The sequence below is a fragment of the Aythya marila genome, assembly GCF_965140915.1.
Source record: "Aythya marila genome assembly, chromosome: Z".
NCBI classification, from domain to species: Eukaryota; Metazoa; Chordata; class Aves; order Anseriformes; family Anatidae; genus Aythya; species Aythya marila.
This window is the reverse complement of record NC_139080.1, coordinates 83,335,687-83,361,408: the sequence shown is the minus strand read 5'-3', so window position 1 is coordinate 83,361,408 and position 25,722 is coordinate 83,335,687. Positions and strand designations below refer to the sequence as shown.

At 33.9% G+C, this 25,722-nt stretch overlaps 1 protein-coding gene across 14 annotated transcripts in view; it reads left to right on the top strand.

Annotated features, from left to right (window-relative positions):
• Window positions 1-25,722, top strand: part of MEF2C (myocyte enhancer factor 2C) — a 139,468-nt gene that overhangs the window by 43,183 nt on the left and 70,563 nt on the right. For 10 of the 14 annotated variants that reach the window (XM_082783651.1, XM_082783656.1, XM_082783653.1 and 7 more), the window contains one exon: window positions 18,627-18,824. In XM_082783651.1, coding sequence (XP_082639777.1) covers window positions 18,771-18,824 — 54 coding nt within the window. In that variant the 5' untranslated portion in view covers window positions 18,627-18,770. Of the gene's footprint in view, window positions 1-7,814; window positions 7,952-14,742; window positions 14,889-18,626; window positions 18,825-25,722 lie in introns of those variants that run through there. The other 4 variants (XM_082783659.1, XM_082783661.1, XM_082783663.1 and 1 more) reach the window with 3 other exon arrangements.

The following is a 25,722-nucleotide window of genomic DNA, read 5'->3' as shown; positions in this document are numbered from 1 at the left end:
GACTGCAGGGACTCAGGAAAAAAGTATCTTTTCATTAAATGAGGTGACCATATGTCACAGAGGTTAAGAGAAGTTGACACCTGTTTAATTGAGGGTGACAGGTCTTTAAAAAGATGAACGTCTAATCTCACCTTCTTAGGTGGCAGAAGAGCATGACACTGACTTATGGGCTGAGAAAATAAGGGCAAATATTATTACTCTCCTGTATGCAAATCTATCTTGACGCAGAATACTTTTTGTCCATGGCAGGTGCAAAGCCTGCTCAATTTTGGACAAACCTTTACAGTCTGCTCCAGGTAGTATCAGACCACTGCTCTTGCTGCTCTTCTGCTTCTTGCCAGACCTTCCAGGCTGAGCAGGGTGGCCTGTGGTCCTAGAGCCTAACACCTGCCTACCCTGGGCACCTTGCTGAGTGTCATGGTCAGCACACTTCATTACCAGTGAAGGGAAGTGAGTGATGCTGTGGCTTAACTGAAATAGGAAAAGAATGCAGGACCTTGTGTATTTTTTATCTGGCAAGGTGTTGTACTGTAAGGTTGCCAAGTACCAGCCCATATACACCTGAATTGAGACCACAGACAATTTCTTAGATGTCTCTTGTCAGTGGCTATTTCTGCCCAACTAAGCAGCAGTGAGGTTTCTAGAAACAAGCTGGTGCGGATTTGCAACAGTCTCTGTTTATCCCTGCAAGAGGTTTCAGCAGGAGTTACAGACTTACTAACGCATGGCCCTCATCTGAAGAAACTACTCTGGGAACTGGAACAAATTATCTGGGAATCCAACATCAAAGGATCAACAGACAACAAAATAAATATAAAAATAAAGATTTTGGCCTAAAAAGCAGCCCCCAAACCACACTAAACTTAAAACACAGCAAGAGAGTTGCTTCCATCTACTGGAGCCAAGAAAATAATGACAACTGAACAGCAAGCTCCTCTAGCATAGGCTATAAATCAGATTGTTCTTGTCTCAAGCTGCTGGTGTTGAAAAGTAAATCCATGAGCTGGTATGGGAAATGCTGGATGATTAAAATGACTTGAAAGTATCCCTTTTAGTTTTCAGTAACTTAGAAATTTTAACAGAGAAAAGTGTAGTTGCAATTGAAGTTCCTAATTTATACTTGAATATTTTCAATAGGTTCTGTAGCTGTTTAATGCAAAACTGCAAAAACCTGCAAAAACTGCAAAATGAAGCCTTCAATTCCTCAGTGCTCATCTATAGCTTATATACACTAACTGCAAAAGTGTTAGTATTCATTAACATTACTATTTACTTATACATTACATATAACACTACATAACTATTACATATAACATTACATAACTATTAACACTATTAACATGACTGTACAGATTTATTTTTTTTAATTGTGAGAAGTACTTCGAAAGTTTTATGCTTCATTTTTATGATATTTTATTACTCTACCACATTGTTGTAGCCCGAGGATTTAGAGCCTTCTATGTAATAGTAACTCATCATCACTCCTCTCCAGAGCCAAGCACTGGACTCATCAGAGATGCTGAGATGCATCAACATATTTTTCCTTTATTTCAACAAGATAATGCTATAGAGATGTGTGTGCAAGAGTTTATATAGTCTGCAGGTTGGAAACCAGAGTGGTTTTGGACATTTAGTACAATACCCTCTTTTTTTTTTTCATCATCCAAAGTCTTAGTGTTAATATTAAAATAGACGGAACAAATGCTGCAAACTTATAGTTGCACCAAAAGAATCAGAAAGTATAGTGCTGTTTTCTGGAACTCTGTTTCCAAGCTGCACAATTAGATTTTTTAAATAACTGCAGAAAAAAAAAAAAAATACATTTTGAATTACGTTGTGACATGTCTTCAATAATTCCAGTTAGTAGAAGCCGTTACTGCCTTGGATGGTTTTCACTTAATATTCTGCAACATTAAATAGATAGATAGATAGATAGATAGATAGATAGATAGATAGATAGATAGAAGAATGTATATTTTGGAAGTAATTTTTGGAAATGTTTCATCATGCACACTCTGTTAAATCTAAATTTAAAAAAAAAAAAAAGGAAATTTCATACCTGGAGGTATCCCAGGTATGAAATAAACAGCACGTCAATTTCATAATTTTGCTTGAAATATGCATTACTTAATAGCATTTGATTGACACTTGTCATTAACTTCTAAAATTATCTGATTTTACCTGTGAAGAGAGGAAATTTAGATTTACAGAATAGGAAATCACTGACACAATATTTCCTTACCATGCAAAACTTGCTTTTTATTATTCTGTTATTACTGTTGGCAGTGGTTTTGTAAAGCACTTTTATAATCAGGAATAAATACTAACTTTGAAGTTGGCTTCTCCATGACATGTAGCCTTGTTCTTAAAGGAAAAAAAAAAATACAAACAAAATGTAGTTCTTGGCTAATTCTTATTTATTATATCTTTTATGAAGTACAAATTGATTTGCACCTTGAATTTTATTATTTCCACCCTTGTTTTCTAGGGCCAAAATTGTATTTCCTTGAATAGACATAACAATGTACTTGATGGTAAAATGGATTTTGTCCACTTTTTGTCTATTCATTGCAGAATGGAAATTAATCTCTTTAGCTTGAGGCTGTATAGTTTACTGTCATTAGTTGGGGACAGTCAAAGACATGGGAAGTTTCAATAGCAGAGAAGCTTTGGGATTTTCAGCTATTTCTGAGATCTTAATCAAAAATTTTACTGATTGCTTGGGAATCAATGAACACACTCTTGAGGAAAAGAAAGGCAGCATAACCTTAACATTATTCACCGTGTTTTGTTAAAACAATACAGTGATTCACAAGGAATATTTTTCATGTTAATATAATGTAATAAAGAATATTAAAGGATATTAGGATATTTTGCACCATGTAAGTGAATCAGAAACACGCAGTGCTTTTGGTCTTGGTCTTTAATTTAATGGAAACAGCATTTCTGAAACATTACAAGAATTCAAAGATTAAAAAAATATATATATATTAAAAATCATCATCACTTATGAATATTTTTTTTCCATTCTATTACTTGTTCACTTTGATTAAAATTTGTCCCTACTTTTATATTTGGCTGAACAGGAATTAAAGCAATATTAAAATATATACAGACTAATATCCAGTCAGACCACTGAGTTTCAAAACTTTGTTTTTCTTGGGTCTCTTTCAAACAGAAAAGAGGAAGCACTTCCTTTTACAACATGATGTCAAGACAAGGACATACACACTCAGACATACAAAATAGAATACCATTCAAATAATTTCAGTTTGTTGACTCCCACATAGAGCCCTAAATGATAGCAGGAAAAACAGATAATGCTTATAAGAAATAGCATCCCAGTTATGCAGTTTCAGTAATTAAAATATTGCTGTGCAAAACTTGAGGAATAAAAATTATTGTTCAGAATAGGTAGCAGTCAGTGTCACAGTCAGAATTCTGTGTTGATAAAGCAACAGGCTTCATTTTCTATGCACATATATGTGAAAACTATTTAATCAAAGTATTTATTTAAAAGGTGGTTGCAGGCTATATTCTATCTCACGTTCGCCAATGTAAATGTGAAATAATGGAACTGGCTGCAGTCCAGATTTACTTATGGCTGTGCATTTGAAGGGCCAGGATCACAGCACTGGCTGTGGGGCTATCATACACAGTGCTGTATTTTTTGAAGCAATAAGGATCTGCTGCGTTTTCAGAGGAATGTCTTGACAACAGAGTGCATCAATGAAGGCCATCTCTCTCACAATGAAGGTCTGTCTTCTAAAGTAGTACTAAAACAAAATAACTGTTGTGTTTTGGAAAGGGTCTTAGCTATTCACAGCACAACAGTCAGAACAGTAAATACTGCCTTAGCTCCCAGATCCCCCTAAGTTGTAAGTCCAAACCTGGAGGAAATACTATAATTAGGGTTAATGGGTTTTTGATTGTTTTGTTTTTTTGGTTTGTTTTGGTTTGCTTTGTGGTGTTTTTTTGTTTGTTTGTTTGTTTGTTTGTTTGTTGTTTTTATTTTATTTTATTTTATTTTATTTTATTTCCTATATTTATATATATATATGGTATATCACTGTAAATAAAAATTCAAAAACCCAGGCTGATATTTCTATTTAAAATGCAAAATTTTTATTTGTGACAGCTGCATTGGATCTTTAATCATATATTATCTTTATGGGAGCCTTTTTCTAACATATGTTAATTGGCTGTTTTCTGTGACAAATTATGAGCTCTTACTTTGATGAGGTTCAATTGCAATCATGTTGGAGTTGAGTACGTAGAGTTTCCAGCCCCCCCGGCTCTTTAAACCACTACAAACATCTGCACGTCACTGCAGTGCTGAGTAATGGCAGGATTTGGGTTGATCTGATTTCTGTACAGATTTTTTTCCACGGGATATTTTCAGCTCTTTGCACTAGTTTTGTTTCAGGGTTTGCTGTTTTTAGCAAAAGAATGATCTAAAATTAACATCTTGTAAGGGATTATTAGAATACAATGAGAAAAAAAAATGTGAAACAGTGTACTCAAATCTTTTTTACTTTTCAGAAATTTCAATGCTCCATTAGAAATTCTGCATCAACTGTTACTGCTTGTTGTAGTTCATATTTAGTGATGTCACATAGCATTCGTGGGAGTAAATCTGATTCCTGCTCTTCTAAGTCAATATTTTTTTAATTTCATAAAAACAACATTTGCAGTTATTTAGCAATTTATTTTACTTTTTGAAAAGTGGTTAGCATCACATTTTATTTTTATTTTTTTACAAAGACAAGTGTGTTTCCAAGCTGGACAGGAAACATGTCTAATTATGTTTTACATCTTCCTGCAAATAAAGGAGTTATTGCATTGAAATTTAGTACATTTCAATCTTCTTTGTGTTTAAGGAATATTGTGAATGCATTTGTTCAGAATGTAAATTACAGAAATATAGAAAACATTCACCATAATTGAAATAGTATTGCTTTGAGCTTTTTTTTTTCCCTTTTACTTACTCCCTTGATGAAGTCTGTGCCCATGATCTTATCTTATATAGCAATTCATTAGAAATATTAAGATAGAAAATGTGTGCTGTTTTTTAATAAGTTATTACTCAAAGCTGTGCTCAAGGTGAATCTACAGAAACATAAGATCTAAGATATTTTAGTACAGAGAACGCAGTCTGGTCATAAAATGGATGGAGCATCATCTTTTCAAAAACTGTGTCAAACAATATCAATTACATTGCAATTAATTTAGCAGAACATCATACAGCTCAGCTTTGACCTAAACCAAATGGCAGTAGATAAATCTGTCCCGTTTGTTCTTCAGAGAAAAGACAGGGGTTAAATTTCCAGGCAGGTGTTAGGGTTTAGAATAAGAAAAGCCAGATGTGTATGGAAGTTACTTCAGTCTCATGAGGCTGGTTTTAATTCAGCTGTATCCCTGGAGTATCACACAATCAATGAGTTCCAAATCCTGGGGCTACCTGCCTTTATGTGAAATCATGGGAACATTTTTTCACAGCATACTACTGAAAAAATGTGAAAAAATTAGAGCAGAAATTAAAGGTAAAAAAAGGTTAACCTCAGAAGTTAGTGTCACATTTCTTCAAGGTTTCTGAAATGAGAAGATGATAACCCAATGGAAACACTTGTAGAAGAGACTTATTTCTATAAGAAGAATTGTGAGTAATGTAAAACTCATAGCAAGGAGTTTTAATATATTAAAACATAGTGAGGAGCATGATTTATTCCTCTAATCACTGCTTTTTGTAGGCAGTGTTTTAAAAGTAAGTATATATAGGTCACGTGCACATGGTGAAAGGTGTTAAAGCATTTCTTTTCCTTAAAAGCTGGATGAATTGAATCGGGGAGGGGTTTCAAAAGGATAATTTGGGGCATGATTTTCTTACTTCAGTATAACTATAAAAGTGAGTTGATGAATTGTATCTTGAATTAGTCTACACAACAGCATTCAGTTCCACTTGATAAGATAAGCTTAATTGGCTTTCAGAAAAATAAAACAAGGTAAAGGAAGATGTACAAGTGAAAGAGAGGGCTTGGCACTTTATTGGATTTTGAGGCCTGTAAGCCATGTGTCTTAATTGGGGCCAGTTGGGATCATTTAATAATTGCTGTCAGAAGATCAAATTTAATTCTCTTTATAAAAAGACCACAGTGGGATAGAGTTAAACAAATTGTCATCTGAGGTTTCAAATGAACGAAGCTTTAATTAGGTTGATTAGGATGCTGTAAGATAAAGAGGGTAAGAAACAGGAAATTGATGAATCTGCTGTGTACCATGTTGGACCTTATATGACAGTACTGTCAAATATCTTTATTTTAAGAAGATATGCATTAGCATAAAAGGTTATAGTGCTAGAACAACTTGTGTATATAAATGTTTGAGATATATAGGATAATTATAACTTTCTGAAATCAGTGATTTAAATATGGATATTATTATTTTTGTGGTCGTAATCTTGCCCTTTACTTTGATAATTTTAAAATATGCCAAATGATTTGCTTACTATTTTAAAGGGAAATTACAGTATGTTTACTAAAAGCACTCAGAATTTTATTATCTTTTAATAAATATTCACCTTACTTTTCAGAATCTTTACGTGAACAAATCCCCAGGTTTCTTATCTCCAGGTTTCCAAGAGAAAAACTGAGTCAAAAATGAAGGTGACATGAAATATTTTTGGCAGGAAGAAGAGCACATCTCAGCTGTGTTTGTATCTCAATCTTAGATTCAATTCTTTATGCTATACTGCATGATAATTTAGCCATAGCCTTCTGTTTCTGAGAATATTTTTGTCAAAAATCACCTTGCATACCAATAGAGCTCAAAGAGTGTCACTTTTGAGAAAAAGTAATGCATATTCAAGGCCACAAAAAAATTTAGCTAATGTATCTTTGTGTTTATTGATTAAGGTTTTGTTTTGTTCTTCAGTATACTCATAAGACAACAATAATACAAGCAATGCTGTCAATGATTTGTTTAGAAAAAACTGTTCATTCAAAATAGAAGAGACTGTCAAGCAATTTGCACTGTATTACCCTCTGCAAACTAAACATGTTTTAGTATTTTCTACTAATATCTGACAAAGATGTTGACTTTTAGCATTGGCTATTACCAAATATAATGTATTTTGCTTGTGTAAGAAATAAATAAATACAGCTGTATGTGTTAATGGAGCGGTTACAGCTAGGGTTTGGAAGGCAGGGTATGATGTTCACATGTGGCTTTTGCACTTGTACAGTGTTAGGTGTATCTCTGTGGTAAACACCTTCTATTTCAGTAGAGAATTTGCTTCTACAGGTCTTAATGTGAGAACGGTTAGGCTCCAATTCTGTGAAAAATTAGAACAGATCTTCATGTGGACAGTACAAATTACTTACCTAATACAATTTTTAAAAACCAAAGGTGAACTGTAATGTGGTTGAATAGCACCATAAACTAGAAGGGGCTATTTACGTCTTTGTTTCTGGTTCAAGGCGTATCTTCAGTATCTAAACTGGAGTTTTTTTAGCTCTTTATCATATCAAACTCTGCAGTGTGACATGTATCTTCTGTTCCACCATTCTCTTTCTCACTTAATATTGTTAACATAAACACACGTATTGCTTTCCCTTTTCAGCACCAGCAAGAAAAAAAAGAAGAAAAAAAAAAAAAAAAAGAATATTCCATTAAGCCAGAACAACAGAAAAATTCTTCCTTAACAGATAATATAACTCAGGTTATCCTTCAGGCACCTTGCTTATTTCTTGTCTCAAGGAATCTTTTTTTTCCTGATATCTCCATCATAACAAATTCCTTGTTATCTTTTCCTATAGTACAGTCTGCTTTTGCATCTTTTCTGGTTCAAAACCAGTGAGAATCCAGTCTGGAGAGATGCTTCTTGGCAAGACACAGCCAGGAAGCAGAAAGCAAGTAGCCGCAGTGTATGAATGATGGGTGCTAGCAACAGCAGGTACAGCTAGTTTATATCATTTCTTGGCGGTCAGAACCTTACATTTTTCTAACGTATGTCTCATCCTAAACAAGCAAAATTCCATGCAGCAGACACTGGCCAATATGCACACATTTCTTATCATGTAGCTCATAAGAGGTATCAGATTTTCATAATGACAATGTAACTGCTGTTTTGCTATACTGATGCCGCAGTACTTTTCTTCTTTCATCTGTTATTTTTATTTTTATTTTTTTTTTAAAGAACAGGTGTATTCTGATTTCAGTAGTTTCTGCTTAAATTGTATGTACTTCGTGTATTTAAAAGCAGCAACCCATCCTAATTTAGGAGCTTTGTCATTAGAAAAAGATGTTTATTTCACAGAGACAGTTCCTCACTGTCATTCAGTGAAATACAGGTGCATTCATTTTTTTTTATTAGCCTTATTATGTACCTGACATACATTTCATCTCCTTTTGTCCTTGGGAAAAAATAAATAAATAAATAAATAAATGTCTGAGTGGGATTGGAAGCACTAACATAGACTTTTCAGCTGTCATGGTCATCGGGAAGGTTGATATATTTCCTTCTTTCCCTTGCCTTTATTTATTTATTTATTTATTTATTTACCAAGCCTGCAGCTGTCTCTGGGCAAGCAGTTCAGTCCAGGGAGTGTCAGAGCTTTTAATGCTCATATTTATCATATTAACATTTACACAAAATGTATGAAAACTTAGTGGTTCAGCAGTTTTCCATATTGTGCAGTCTACTTTAGATTTTAGAACTATATTTAATTCTTCACAATTCTGGGAAGGTCAGGAATTAACATGAAAAGAGCATGTTTATGGAAATGGATACACAAAAGAGAGAAGTAGGACATCTTTGTGTATGATCATTCCTGTCTAAGAAATAGATTGCTGGGGTGAATTACCCTAGGTTGCTTTAGAAAACTAATAAAAGTAATTATTTGTTAAAGTTATGTGCTTAGGTCTATTTTGTAGAAAAAAATCTGGTAATATAACTGTAGCTGAGATGGTGTAACATCGTAAATAGGAGAATGTTTGTATTAGATAATACAGCTGGAAATAAAGGTGAGTTTTGGGTACCCTGAGGATCTAAACAACTCGTACAGCCTAAAGATGATTTATTTTTTCCAACTATGTTACTCAATATAATCAATTGATAGATATTACCTCTGCCTGCAAACCTTGTCAAACTTTTCCAGTGCTAATGATGGATCATTCCTTATATTTACATTAGTATAAAGGGGTAGATCCACAAAAATCTAAGTCATTTTCTGGATTTAAAATTTCTGCCTCAGAAGCGGTCCATTGTGACATGTCAGTGATGGCTATGGGTGACTGGTTACAACAGAGTACTTTTTTCAAAAATAAAAGGAACAAAACCATTAGATATTTACAAGATTTGGTCAGAATTTGAGGATCGTCTGTGGCTTTCAGACACCTACTTGAAGTCCTTCACATTTGATTGCTTTGGCTCCCTGTCAGGAAGCTGAAATGTGCAGCCAGCACCCACATTAGGGGATATCAGTAAGAGATACTGCCCCTTCTGGGCTTGAATAGTTATCCAAATTCACAGAGTTATGAGTTGCTTATGAATTATGGGACAGGGAAACTTGCAAGGGACTAAAATAATTCCTTGATACTGCCTCTTTACAAGATTTTTTTTTTTTTTTCTCTAAATTTAGCAAGACTTGAGAATTAATGTGCGTTATCAGGTATTAATGCGCAGCTCACAGTATGAGCTCCCCTCTTCATCATTGGTATCTCCAAACATGTTTCTGTTTTAGTTTTACTTAATAGTTCTCTTCTTGTATTTTCTATAACTGAACTGTCTTCCAATATATCTCAGTTTTCAGCTTCTCTTTCATGGTCATAAATCAAGACTCCATAAAACAATACTGAACATATTTTATTTGTTGCCTTTTATTGAAGTATCCAGGTCTATAAGATCAGAGAAGTTATACTCACCAGCAGTAAGCTTATCCACTCTGTCTTCTTTCATCTTCCAACCATTACTTAAACAACACTTAAAATAGCAACACCACAAGCAACAATTTGCAGGCAGAAAAAAAAATAAGCTATACAACCATATCATATTTATACAGTTTATCTGTCAAGGTTTTTCCCATTATTAATCCAAAACAGTTTTACTTGAATCCAAGCTGTACCTTGATAATTTTTGTCACTTTTTTTGCTCAAGTTGCAGAGCGTTCCTTTTTATCAACCCCTTCAAAACATTTCTTACAGAATCTGTTTTCTGGCAGAGGCCCATATATTTTTTATAATGAGGAAGTTATTCATATCTTGGGTTTTGTTTTTCAGTTATGCACTTATGTTCTCAGCTTAAAGATAGTTTCATCCTGGTTTTTGTCTCCATTCTATATGATCCTTCCTAATTTTCAGTGTAGTCCTTCAGCCAAATACAGTGCTCACTCATTTGCTTGCTTAGTATTTTAAAAAGACTTTTGTTTCTTATGCTTTGGCCTTTTAAATCATGTCACAGAATTCCTGTTTATAAAATATTGTTTTCTCTAAAAATTAAATTTTTAATTAGCAAATGTGCAAGATATCACTTTTCTAAATGATTTTTGGGTTTCTACAACCTTAATCTTTGTTCCTCCTCACAAAGATGAAGTGGTGGTGCAGCACAAACTTAGAATAGCAGAACTCAGCTTTTGTTACAAATTGCCATGCCCTTTGAGTGAGAAAGGGAGGATTGAAATTCCTTTGGAGCATGTTGGATGAAGAAGGTCTGTGTAGTCTGAACAAGTCCACTTGTTTTACCCAGAATTCTCTTGTCTCCTCCATATATTCTCTCTATTGCTTCAGTACTGATCATTGATCACAGCTCAGACAGCCGTCTCCAGCTCTTTTGTCTAAGTGCATGAACCAAGTTTACTGCAATTCAGCAAATTATGAAGTACTCAAACATCTTTTCCAATAACAAAGAATAATTCAGAAAATCAGACCTTATTTTCTTCAATGGAAGTGTATCTAAAGTTTTGTGCCATCTGTATCAGCATTTCCAGGTACTTGTACCTGGGTTTAGACTCAAAATTACAGTACATAATTTCTTCAAGAAATACCTGGAATTGTCCCCTGTTTCTTAAAAGCCATTGTGGAGATTTGTGTTCCTTACCACAGACTTCCTCACATACAAGCAATGGTAACAAATCTGTAAATCTAGACCTTAACCACAGCTAGAGATTACTTACAGGTTATACGATGACTTAGCTCTAGAAATCTTAGACTTTTCTTGTAAAAAGCCAACACCCTCCAAAACTCTTTACTCCCAAACTGTAAACATGAATATCTTCTTTAAGTATAGCTAAATCAAGACCAAAGTAGTTCCAAGGCACCTCTGCAAAACAAAAGATGCTAAATCTTAGCCTGTTGAACACTGAAATGATTCCTCTACTCCTCCAGACAGTTCTGTGGAGGACTGAACTGGTAAAACACTTCTCCTGGTATTTAGTAGACATCTATTAGCTATAATGCCATGCAATCAAAATATTAGTTCAAAACTATTCAGACTTCCAGCTGAAATTCCAACAGTCCAATTTCCCTGCTTAATTTTCAGACAGGTTCACTTTCCTAGTCACTGTCTCCATTTGAGACAAATTTAAGTGATTCAGCTTTCAATCCTTTATTCCCTTGTACTATTAGTTTGTTTGATTTGATAAACTTGAGCCAGTCTCCCAAACACTTCAAGGATCCTATTCCATTTTTATTGGTCAGACTCCCATTATATCTGTCTAGCTACCCAAAGATTTACCATGAACCTAATCATGAACCTGTAAGCTTTTCCTTCAGAATACTTGTTTTTCTTTCCAATTCTGTGGTGGATAGACACTGAAATATCACCTGCAAGTCACTGTAGATTTAAAAGCAACTTTTTGTGAGCATGTTTTCTTTTAGAATTCTAGCATTTCACTTAATTGCTTTCCTTAAAATATGCATTACTGTATATGTTCTTTGCTTTTCAAATCCAATATTCTTCTTCACCTATTCCATTAAAAAAAAAAAAAAAAAATGTTGTAAACTAGCCAAGTCTTTCTTTCTTTTTCAAGCATAGCAGGCACATATCTCTTCTTGTTGGGCTGCAGGCAATCAGTTTTCATCTAGATTACCAGTGTTTGCTTCCTCTTTTGGTGCACTGCTGCAAGGAATGACTCACCGTCTGTAGCAAATTCCACAATCCTTCGGAAGGCCTTTGGCCCTCCTTCCGTGAATCTTTATCAGCATATCCAGGGCTGATATAGTATGTGTGCACCATTCAGAAAGCTATCCTCTGTGCCTGACGGACAACTCACAGCACAATCTGTGGAAGGTGGGCTAGAGTCACTCCTCTCCTTCTGACTTAGGTGTGGATCAGCTGAAACTCTGCAGCTGCAGACTCCACTTTCAGAATCCAGATACCAGTCCTTTCAGAAGCAGTGTCTGTGGCATGATGAGGTAGGACCACTGGTAGGGAGTATCATCTTCTCAGCTATTTTGGCAATGATGCTGAGTTTGCCCAGACAAGCTTTTCAGGCAAACTTCACAAAACTATAACAACTGAAACTCCTGCACCCATATTGCATAAGTTTTTGCTCTATGAGATAACTTGGTACAGTATTTGAGTTGTAGGCTACAGTGACCACAGCTGTCAGATTCAAGGGATCCAAAGTATTCATTTAACTCCAAATTTAAAAAATCTGAAAATGCCAGATATTCTCATGTCTCTTCCTCTTGGCCATACAACTAACTAATGGTATCAGTTACAAGACAACAAATCAGTTGAAAAAGAAGAATTTTCTGAAATTCATTACTAAATTTTCAGTATAATGAGAATAAATCAAATTATAAGTAAATACGAATGTCAATGGGAAAAAAAAAAAAAAAAAAAAGAGAGAGAGAGAGATCTCCTGAATACAAGACTTAAAAATAAACACATTCTACTATCATTTAAGCATAAATAAATACATAAATACAGGAAATATCTGTTAGAGAAAAAAATCTTAAAAATTCAGCAGATGATTTCAAAATCAGTAGCAAAAAAAATATGCATTCATATCAAATAATTCAACTTTTCAGTAAAACTTTCAATTAATAACTTAAATGCAGAGATTTATTTTGCTGTTTGCAAGTTAATGAACTTTTTAATCCTGGATTAATGCAGAACTTCATTGCCCTTGATTTGTTCTCTGTTGTAAATTAAACTTGCATCATAAATTAGAGGGAAGGCTGCGTTTGTTTTCCGAAGTTCCTTTTTGTTTTAGATTAGGTAAATGACAAGATGAATGAGCATTGGTACTTAAAGATTACAAATATTTTCTCTATCTGTGGTCTTTTTCAGTTTGACATACTGAGTAGTCAATAGTATTTCATCTGTTATATTACATTCATTATGGCCTAAATGTTTGCTTCATGCAAAATGCATGATCTCTTGAGAGTTAAATTTAGTAGATTAAAATGAACTCCCTTCCGCATCTTTTAATGTGGCAATCTGGCCATAAGATCAAAACACATAAATGTAGGTTATGTTTAATTTCTAAATCAGAATGTTGTGGACAGATGTTTGAAACCTTAAGATGACTCAGATTCATTTGTTGCATGGCTTTCTGCCTGGATAACCATACCATAGATTGTGCCATTTCTGCTTTACTGATGTATTACCGTGGTGATGACATATATAATTTTATCATAACGTTTCTGTTAATGGGCCAAACTGTGTCCTTTGTAATGACTCTGCAACCAAACCACATTAAATGTGAAGGACTACTTCTATCTTGGATATAATATCAGCTAATCTCAGTAGGATAACATGAGAGATGAATATTACTTTCGCTCTTTTCTGTATTTATTGCAAGTTTATCTGGCTCAAGGTGACAGACCCAAAATGAGCAGTGACTTTATTTGATGCAGTATGCCCAGTTGTTTCTTTACGGTCTTTGTCTGCATATGGGTCTTGGTCAGCTAAGGCTTTTACAGATAATATTTCAGTGACCATTTCATTTAAAGTATGTATTCCCTGCTGTGAATTTTCACAGTTATGTTGCATTTTTTGCAGCTATTTTTTCATTAAGCAAATAGCTGATGTATTCATGGTACATCTAGATTTTTATTTATAATCTGATTCAAAACTCTTTTGAATAAACAAAAGGGCTTACACACAAAGCTTTCATAGACTTTGAAGTGACTTTTGTCTTAAGTAAGATTGGAGAGAGAACAGGAACAGCATTTTTTGTTTGTTTGTTTGCTTCCTTACATGATGAAAATAAAAAAGATTTGGTTTGGTTCTTTAGTTTTAAACTAATCCATTCCGAATGCAAGCTACATAATGGAACAGGTAAATCTTGATGATGAGTTTGTTTCTTCTGTAAAGCAACCATGAAAATACTAAGCCCCCACACCTTTCAATTTAGCTGTTCTCTGGCCACCTTCTTGTTTATAAATTAAATACTGTGACTCTCCTGTTTTGATACTCCTTATTGCCCCTGGTGTGCCTTGTTCAAAGAACTCTATCTGGGGTGTTGCAGCAAAGCAGATTCAGACAGTTCTGCTCGGAGAAGGAAGTGGAGAGTTTTGGTTCCCATTTTGCACTTCTGGAACAGTTTAGGGAAGGAAGCACCTTTACACCTTTTATTGTTTGTGGTTGCTGACATCATATCCTTCCCTGCCCGCTCTGTGCGTGTTTCCTGCCATTCTATCAAGATTCTTCTGTGTTGCAGAGAAGGGATAGTGTGTGTGCATGTGTGTGTGTGTGCGCGCATGTGTATGTCTGTGCACGAGCATTCGCAAAGAGAGACAGGAGCAGTCGAATGGTCTGCTGCATTTGTCCATTAGTCTTCTTCACCCTTCTCAAATCTCAGATCAATATTCTGTCAGCTATCACAGCCTCTGCCAAATCATATAGTGAACAGAAGCCCGCCAAAAATGAAGTTCCTCTTTTTGTAAGCAGTCTGATTTTTTTTCCATGTTTGGGTTTGCAAAAAGAAAAAAATGCTGAAGACTGTAGCACTATAGCATGTAACTGTGTTTCTTTAAATACAAACTGCTTGCATGTAACCATGTCATTAAGTTGGAAGGTTTCTTTTATGTGGACAGTTACTTCAGCAAAGCTTCTGGAATTATTTTAAGTTCTTTTTTAGATAATGAAAGCTTGCAAGTATTATTGAGTCATGTAGGATCTTCAACTTTTCTAGCTAGTGTGCTTTATTTATATTAGGGAAATACAATTTATCAGTTAATGGAAACTGAATAGTTGATACTGTAGTGCTTAATCCTGCAGGAACTTTCAAAAAGTGTTAGGAGCATTGGTGAAGTCCTAAAACAGCCGTGGGGATTTGTTGGTCTCGACTGTTCTTTGCATTCTGTTAGACTCAGAAGTCACCAGCCTTTGAAGGTTATAACCCTTGAATCAGATGTCTAGATTCACTCATCTGAATCCAATTGATTTGGAATCAGACCAGCTATCTGCTTTATGTATGCATGTGTGCAAATGTATGTGCTGAAGACACAATTAGAACTATAGGCAAACACATATTAAGCATAGCATGTAGAGCAGTATGTGTTGGTATATATATACGTTTATAAAGAGGAGGACAGAGATACAGGAAACTACAGCATTCTCAGATTGTTTCTAGTAGCAGTATAAATAGCAGAAGTTATTGTTTGTTGGTTTTTTTCCTTTAAAAAAAAAAAAGAAAGAAAGAAAGAAAAAATAAAATAAAATAAAATAATAAAATAAAATAATAAAATAAAATAAAATAAAATAAAATAAAATAAAATAAAATAAAATAAAATAAAATAAAATAAAATAAAATAAAATAAAATAAAATAAAATAAAATAAAGGAAATATATTTGCCAGACAAACTGAATACCTTTCATTTGGAATTAGACTAGTAAGCAAAAAGCAAATGGAGAGAGACTTTTTTTCTGTGCAAGAAAACATAACCTGCTGCCTGTTAAAGCAGAAACATGTTTCCTTGCAAACTGTATGTCAGATACATATGATCTAACACATTCTGTTTTCTCCTTCAGTTTCTCTCAGACTGTATAATAATATTTAATAACAAAGACATCCTTGCTCCTACATCTTTGTCTACCTGCACATCCACTTTGCCACTTAAGATAAAGTTAGTGTGGTTAGTGGATTATTCCAGGCAATGAAGAACAAAATTCAACCATTCAACTGTTTTATGAATTATTTTAAGGCAACATTGTGTAGATTGTAGGACTTGTTATGGTTCTGACTTTAAACCCTCTATAAATGTTTTTGTTCAATGTGGAACTAAAATGTATTTTGTTGAATATGGAACTGACAAATGTGTGGGAAGGACTCAACATATAGCTCCTTCGCTAAAATTTGTCCTTCCTGATCAATTTTCTCAGCATTCAGTGATTTTCTCTGAACTCACTCAGCATCGGCATCTTGATCTAGAAAGCAGCTCTCATCCTTGCTAACCCTGTCACCACTGCTCTAATCTGTCCACTGTGACCTTCCACCTTGAAGTGAATAAGAGCTTAGGCAGGCGTAGCACTGTAAGCCGATAGTGCCACTGGCTTCAGCTGAATGAAAGGAGAGGAAATTGTTCCATATGCATTTGCTGTGGATTAGCGTATTGGCTTACCATTACAGAGAAAGCCTGTTAGGCTCCTTTGGGTCCTGCATGTGCATGGGAAACACCATTCTAACTTGCTCTTTGTATCAGAGGTAAGACTGGAGGAAAAACAGGAAAGAAACCCAGTCCAAGGAAATTCAAAACTGTTTCTAAAAATAGGCTGGTTTTGTTTGTCAACACTGAGTATCAGATAAGACTGTCTCCAAGTTTTGTTTAGAAAAAAAAAAAAAAAAAAAAAAAGTTTTAGAAATACATGTGATCAATTTTACTTTTTTTTCAAAGTTTTTTGTTGTTGTTGTAAATAGTTCCATTATGTTTTTTTTTAAGCAGTGAAAAGTTCAACTCTTTTCAAAAAGTTAAAATATGGCAAAAAATGTTTGCAGCATGTACTTTTTATAAAATTGGCAATTGTCCGTGTTATATGACACATTCTGCGTTATGGTAAAGATTAACGCATGTGTAAATATGCTTAAATATAAAACATAAATATAAAAAGGATTTGATGTAAAGAAAGGCAGCAAGTGTTACACTAGAAAGTTTGTTTTGCCCAACAAATTGTTTATATTATAGTGGATAGCTAGAAAACTCAGACTGACTGGTTACTTGTTAACTTATTTTTCTTTTTAGAGTGATAGAACATTGAGCAATTTAATGTTTAATGTATGCAGAGAAAAGCAAGAGAGAATTGAAGATTGAGTGAGGTCTAGCTTTTCTACCTCAGTAGCTTTGAATCTGAGCCAAATAATGGATTAAATGGCCAGGACATCAGTTTAGTGTTACATAACATATTGAGAGAATATATCAGGTTGGCTGCAAGACTATGAACTTATAAATAAGGAAACACCAGCCTCTGTTTCTAGTTCACTACATTTCGATTTCCAAGGTAATACTTTTAATACACAATGGAACAAATATAAAAGCACAAAAAATCATTTTAAATGATTTAGATGATAAGATTTTTTCCTCTTTTGTATTAAAAAGAACTCTGTGCTCTTCTGTTCAGAATATGTAAATGTAAAAATAAGTCAAACAAAGGTAGAAGAAAAAAAGAAAAAAGGCTTTTTACGTCAGAACTATATTGAACATCACTTCTGTATTTTCTTCATTTTTATCTAGTCTTGTAATGCTAAAATTTTTTGGACATGACAGAAATTAACTTTGTGATTTATGAGATTTTGTGAAGCAGGGAATGCTTACTGCAACATGTGTTTTTATCATATCTAAGTCTTCACTTTTGTGACAGAATCAGTATTGTAAACTTTGGTGAGCTAATAATGGTTTCTTACTAAAACTGTGAAAGTATTTTTCAAAACATTCTTAATTTATCATCTGTCCCTATTATTTTGTGCTGCATAGCTTCTGGTGCAAGAATTTTTATAAGGAAAGATGAACATATTTGCTGCTTATAAATCATTTGTCAGAGCCCTTTGGAATTTATGTTGAAATGAAATGAGGGAAAACACACTAATGTTTTCTTCTAGTATCTTGAATAATACTTGCTGTAATCTACATTCTTAAAGAATAAAGTTTTAAAAAGTTGGATTTAAACTAGCTGACATCTCTCATATATCAAATTGCACTTTAATAAAAGGCCATCCTATTTGCATAATGAGGGACATTATCACCTCTGCTGTCAAAACACAAGATTGTTTTCCTTTCAGAAATGAATTAGCTGGCCTACTTAGCATACATAGGTACAGAAAGGTTCATTAAGTCTCTGATTTAGCTAATTTTTCATATTACTGCAGTAAGTGATATTTAAAACCACAGGTTCTTAATTCTGTTGTTTTGCCAGTGTGTATTTCAGTGCTTTTCTTCATTTCTTGATATATTGATGGGTTTGTCCATAAGCAGGAGGGAAACAAGAGAAAAGGAAAGAAAAAAAAAAAAAAAAAAAAAAAAAGAATATTATTATGACTTCTGTAAGTTTCTTTCTAGAAACAGTACAAATTTACTATAATTTCTTGTACAGTACATTATAATTATGATGCGTAGTTGGCTCCATATAACAACTTTCAAGAAGTTATCAATTTAGTAGTAATATTTGATTTCCTTTCTGTGTTTAGCAGGAACGGATGCAGGGGACTGTGAACTGAGTAGTGCAAGTGCTGAAGAAGGAGGCTTGTTTTGAGGAAACGGGAAAGAGGAAGAAAAGAGAAGGGAAAAATACGTAATTTTAAGGAAGAAGGAGAGAAAAAAAAACGGGGACTATGGGGAGAAAAAAGATTCAGATTACAAGGATTATGGATGAACGTAACAGACAGGTAAGCAGAAAAAATACTGGCTTTGAGCACCATAATTTTACCTCCAGGATGACTCAAGCACTCTCATAAGTGAGTGAAAAGATGATAACTTTTTATAAGTGTATATACATATATATCTGTAAACAACATATACATATATATCTGTAAACAACATACTGCGAAAGAAAAAGTACTTTTGGAAACGACCAGAAACTTCACACACAGGTATTTTTAATTTTAGAAACATGTATACCTAGGAATTTATTACTCAGTGCCTTGACTCTATCAAAGATGAACATGTATCAGCAAATACTGAAATACTCTGTATTTGCTTTGACTTCAGTGAGTAATGTACATGGTTAAGCACATCTGCAAGTTCTTACAGGATTCATGCTTTTAGTACTATATTTTATGAACTATTATGCTATGACTTTATTTGCAGAAGAAAATTCTTCTGAATTCATAGATAACAAATTATTTTTCTACATCTTTTCAGTGTTTTTATTTTTACCTCTAGCATGTAAAAATGACACTACTTTATAAAAATCTTACAATTTATTGTCTGAACATGTATTTTATTGTCTGAACATGAATCTTAAAAAGAATTTGAGTAACCTAAGAAATTCTAAAATCAACATAAAATACTACTGACATGTATTTATAAAATAAAATCTCCCTTACTGATGTTATGGCTAAATAGAACCAACAGGATTGGTTATTTAATTAATATCACTGCTTCAGGTGAAATGACTGGGTAGCCATCACATGTTATCAACATTATCTCTGCTAGTTAAAATATGGTCATAAACTAGAGAAAGTGCTTTCCTATTTCAGAAAGATAAAATTCGACAACTGGCATCGTAAAATAAAGTCAGTGAAAAGCTGATGCTGTTTACATTTGATGTAAACAAATGGATGGATGTTTTGTTTCAAGTGGAGATTCACAAGTGTGAGAAGCTCTCCATAAAATTATGTAATGCTACTATTAGCACTCTTCATACACGTGCCTGCAATTTAGCAGTAATCTTCAGTAGCTTTTTTGTTGTTGTTGTTTTTTAAGAAATTGATACTATGTTACTATTAGTATATTAATTATTTTTATTTGTTCTATTAATTTCTTCATATTTCCAGGTTGTTTCTTAAGAGGTGATTATGTTGTCATTAGACTTCTAGGTTTTTATATAATATCATAATATCATAAAAATCAATCTAGGCATAACAACGAATTATTATTTTTAAGTATTCTTTCCTCAAATTTTTAAAACCTGTAGTGTGTGTACTCACTTGTGTTCATGACATAAAATCACACTTAAAAGCAAAAACTATGTGATTTTTTTTTGTTTGTTGTTTCTCTTTTTTTTTTTTTTTTTTTTTTTTTAACCCTAATGGTTTCCTATTGCTGTGGGCCAAGCCAAGAAGCAATAATTCTATCAAGATAAATACAGCACTGTTTCTGTTTTAATTATTTTATAGCTTGGAATTGAAATTGGATTTGAAATATTGAACTGCATTTATCATTAAACATTAAGACACCAGTTGTTCAGAACTTTGCCACACTGCCAGGTTTTCTTTATGAAGTGAATCTGAATTATCATATTGCAAATAATATTGAAAAATTTTGCTATTATGGAAAACTATTTACTCAAATATAATATTTATGGAAAACGTAATCCCCAGTTTTGCACAAGATATACTTTTCAATAGGCTAAATTTACTTTAAAAATAAATACAGCTAGTGTTTCAAGTAAATTACTGTAGAGTTTCAAGGCTTCTGTGACCAGCATTCAGGTCTAATAATCATCAATAAAACTAAAATGCTAGAATATGAACAACTGTGGTGCTAGTACACAAAGTGTTTATCTAGTACACAAAGTGTTTATCTTGCTAGTATTTGATAATTTCCATCATTTTGATTAGTCAGATAAACTGTCAAGCTGAATGTATAGATTTACCTTACTTTACTCTATATAATTGGCTTGACTCTGCTTCTCTGTTTCAATTAATATATTGAAACATAATTTAGAAAGAAATTCTACTGACTTTATCCTTTTTGCATATAGTTCCCTTATTTAAAGCTCAGTGAAGCCAGTGAAAAGATTTCCACTGATTCATTTGGACAATAGCATCAGGCTTTTCAGTTTTAGAGATATATATACGATTAAACATAACTAGCTTTTTGCTAATAGTTGGTTATACTTTTAACTATTTTTAAGATATGTACTGTTTCATAAGCCTCACTATGTCTTCAAATATAATGTATCCCATGAGCCATTGCTGTTTATGTTAGAAGGTCCATCAGTTGATTTGTTTTCTAACTTATACACATACAGCAACCTTAAAACAGTAACTGGTTTATATTGTTGTTGTTTTTTTGTTGTTGTTGTTATTTGATGACATAAGTATCCTGAAAGAACAGCACAGATTAAAAGTTGCACAAAATAAATAAATAAATAAAGGTTTTGATTAATAAAATTAAGGTACCAGCTAAAGCACAGTTCTGCAACACTTATTTGTAACTCCACTTACCTGAATATGGATGAAGGACTGTTCCATTTACAAAACTGTTCTGTTTTGTTTCCCTTCTTACCACCTGTCCAAAACATGTTCACAAAAGCAGCAGCAAATCAGTTGACTTGAAACTGTATTTTTGTTTGTTTGTTTGTTTGTTTGTTTAAATGCAAACCCAGTATGGGTTTCACAAGTATAAGGCATGTAAAATGGGAACATGACGTACATGACTGTGCATCCTCAGCATAATCAAGCACATGGATTCTCAATCAGCACACATAGAAATATGCAAAGTGTGTATTGAACCAGTGGTGATAGCTAAAGTTGAATTCTTCTGACTTCCCTCTCTGCAAGGATGAATCTTTTTAGATAACACAGTTTGTGCAAAAAAAACCTTTAAACCACTACAAGGCCTGTGGGAGATGATTGCTGTCCTTGCTTTTCTACTAATTTGCTCAGTGTCCTGACTAGCTCTTTAGGCTAACCATTGAATGGGGTCCTTGTTCTCTCAGTATAACAGCTGTTTTCTTCAACACTACTGTAGCAGGAGACTCCCCTACTGTTCAAAGGGCTTGTACAAGTGGATAGGGAAGGACAAAAATAGTGCTGACCTCCCTTCAAGAGGACTTCTAGAGCAAGTCCAGTTGGTTGGATTTGTGTACTTTAGTGACCAAACAAGTAATAAATATAAGTTGACACTGTGAAAAGAGTTATATTTCTCTGGCTGCAAATCTCATGGAAATGTGCAATATGCTGTGTGATCTGTAGTTTTCCAGAAACTATCTGAAAATTCAAAATTCTGGGAAAACTACTGCAACCTCAGTTAGGCCTCAACCTACTGATAGAGGCCCAGTCCTGTAATGCTGGACTGTGCAAGAGCTCTGTCATTGACTTCAGTGAGTGAAGAATTCAGTGTTTTAACTGGGAGGAGTCATTAATTTAACGTTGCTTCATGTGGGCTGCCAGTTGGCTATATTTTCCTGGCTGTCATAGTTACTGTGTGATGACAAAGGCAGCAAGGATGTTTGAATCTTCTGTGATTAACCCCAGTTGTGCAATTTTCATAAATGCCCATCTGAAAAAATCCCTCTCGCTCTGCTTCTAGCCAGAGAGAGAGAGAGTATAAATAACGGACAGGGTTAGAGTGTATATTTATTTGGGTATTTTGGTTACCATCATGGTCTTAAATGTAAATTAAAATTCTCAAGAGAATCCTGTTATAAATAGTCAATATGACTAGACACTTTCTTGTTTCTATTATGACACTGGGTATGTACTCTTCATAAGTATGGAATAAATTGCTGCTGTTGTTGCTTGGGCTCATGAAATTATGGTAATCTTGACTACCACCCACCAGGGTCAACTGTATACATGATATTAGTTGTACCACCAATAGAACTGATAGCCAAAAATTTTAGAACTGAAAATGGATGTTGAAAGCTCCTGACAGCTACAAGTTCAGTATGCAGAAATTGCCATTAAACACATTGGTGAAGGCTGCTATGAAGAATTCTGGATTACTTAAAAAAATAAATAAATAAAAAAGAGGAAGGGATTTGCGAAGACGTGGGTGAAAATTATTTTCATGGTTTTTTAACTAAAAAAAAAAAAAAAAAAAAGAAACTAGTTCTGTTGTTGTCAGCATATGAAAGAGAAATTGCATTCAGTCTCCTCTGAAAAGTCCTTATAAATTTTCTATTTATTTTTCAACACTTTGAAATTTTTTGTTAGCTTTTGTGAAGGCCTTTTGTGGTCTACTGTAGGCTGGGATCATCTGAAATTTCCTTCACAACAGTCCAGACAGGGCTTAAAATAAATATGTGTAATGACATAATGATATTGTATTACTACTACACAAGGTCACTTGCAAAATGTCTTGTTAAATCCATGGTCTGAGAGCTAAACCCAGAGGTACATTGACCCAGGAAAGAGGGCTGGTTAACCCATTGGCATTCTGGCTTCAGGTCTGGAATACCCTCTGATTTTAACATGCTGATTTTTCTAGTTTGTATCCAGAAAGATCTGTTCTTATATGGTGATCACTCTGATCACCTTGATCATTAGTTCTACATTTATTTTTCCTGCTTCTGAAGCACACTAGTGATGGATTCATGGTTAAAACTGAGTTGAACTTATCACACTGTTTAAAACTCTCCCAATTTGTAATGAGTTGCTGGGGTCTCAAGTTTTATTAAATACCATAGGAAGTGTATATTTCTATATCAAGGTACTTAAATATTTAAAACACCCTTTTAAAGTATCACGTCTAAGTAATTATACGCGATATTACAGTAATAAACACTCACTACTTAACTTTTTCATTAATAGATTTTTTTATCATCCTTTGATTCCAGCAGATCTGTAAAGTTATAAAACAAGACTGACTGCAGCTATCAGCACCATAGAGAACAAATTAAGGCAGATAAGTAAAGTGAGGTTATGGAACAGGGGAAGAATATCCTAGAGGGAAATGACCATTTGCAGGAAGACCTAGATTTGGTCTACTGACTTCGATACCTAATGCTGTTAGTTTCAAAACTAATTTCAGCCTCATGCATCTATTTTTATCTATGCTTCACTTCTATTTAAAAGCAAAGAGTAAGAGACTGTCAGCTGAATCAGAAACTCCCCTGTAGAAACAGAGGAAAGCATTGCATGTTAGTACTAACATGAATGTGAACTATACAAGAAACTTTTTTTCTATCAATTTCCTGATATTTTCAGTCTCAATTTTATTCAGAATCAGAAATTGTGTGATTTCCACACGTGCGCGCACACACACACACACACACACACTCACCCTAGAGAATGTTTCCATATAAAGCCATAGATGCTTATCTCTGCAACAAGCATCATTTTGTTCAATGAACCATTGTCTTAATCATGACATATCCTTTATCTTTTACATATTTGAATTACCTTGCTTGCTTGCTTGCTTACATTAAATTGTACACAGTAAAGCATGTCACAAAACATGTTTTAGCATTACAGTTAGACCACATTTCTGTTTTGTTGTTGTTGTTTTATTTTGTTTTTTTTTCAGGGGTAAATTTAGGCTTCCATTAGCAAAGAATACAATCCCAAGTTTTAATGACTCCAAAACTGTAGTGATCTTTAAGCACTGAGACAGCATTTTTCACATTGCATGAGACTACCTGAGAAGTAAAGTTGGAAGAGAGCTGCTGATCTGAACCATGAATTTCGAGAGTGCCTTATATTTCAGCTTAAGTGTGCTTGTATTGCAAATGTATGTTCTGAACATAATTTAAAGTGAATTAGCATAAGGTAAATATTTAGGTCAAATTACTTTCAATTTTAAGTGTGAGCAAGAAGCCTAAGGAGAGAGCAATAGTGAATGAGGCATCTGCCAGCACAGCGGAGCTGAAAACCAGTGCAGAAAGAGGCACGGCCTTGCTGTCTTGCAAGGAATGGCTTGGAAAGCCCTGAGGGAGAAAGAGCTGGAGGTGGGAAGCAGAACTGAAGCCATTGTAGAGAGGAAGAAGTTACACTCTTCCTGTTATGACAGGAAATGCAGACAAATGTGCTTCCTGACCATTTGCTCAGCAGGGAATGAAATATTCTTTGACCTTTACCTTATGAACATTTAAGCAGCACAGAACTAGTAAACATGTTTTTTAGCCTAAACATCTATTTGTACCTGCCTGAACTAGTGTAGCATACCAAAAAAAAAAAAAAAAAAAAAAAAAAAAAAAAAAAAAAAATTAGTTTTCTTGAATATTGTGTATTATCGACTGTGGTTTTGATAAAGATGATTATTTCATAAATATGAACTCTTTACCTAAAATACATATATATATGTACATCTGTATATAATGAAATTAATCTTATCTCTCTGATTCAACAAAGAAAGTGATGTATCAGAGATTAACTATTATTATTCTTGCTTCCCTGTCTGTTTTTAGATCTTAATTTGTAATTTAAAGTGGGAAGCATAACCTACTAATTTCTGAGTTGTGGTATCATCTGTTAATTAACACTTCTTCCAATTATCCCTCCTCTCTTGATTTACAATGGAAAAATTCATTTCAAAGATCCACCATGATGTGTAGGATTTGGGCAGACTGAACAGTATCACTATTTTAAGTTTTTGATCTGTTATTTATGTACCGATATACTAAAAATGGGACATAAAAAAGGAGTACAAAACCTTCTTTTTTGAAGAGATTAATCATGAACATTTTATTTGTTATAGCTATAATTTTAGGGCATCCTGCTTAGAACTCCTCTTTATCTGGACTATTCAGCAAGTTGTAGCTCAATATGCTTGAGGCTTTCCAAGACAATAGCTCTTTTACCAGCATAAATCACTGCTGTCTCATCCCTGTAAATTATGCTGGAGGGTAACAAGAATATGGAAGCAGGCTGCCAAAGGGTTCTTCACTGCTCTTTA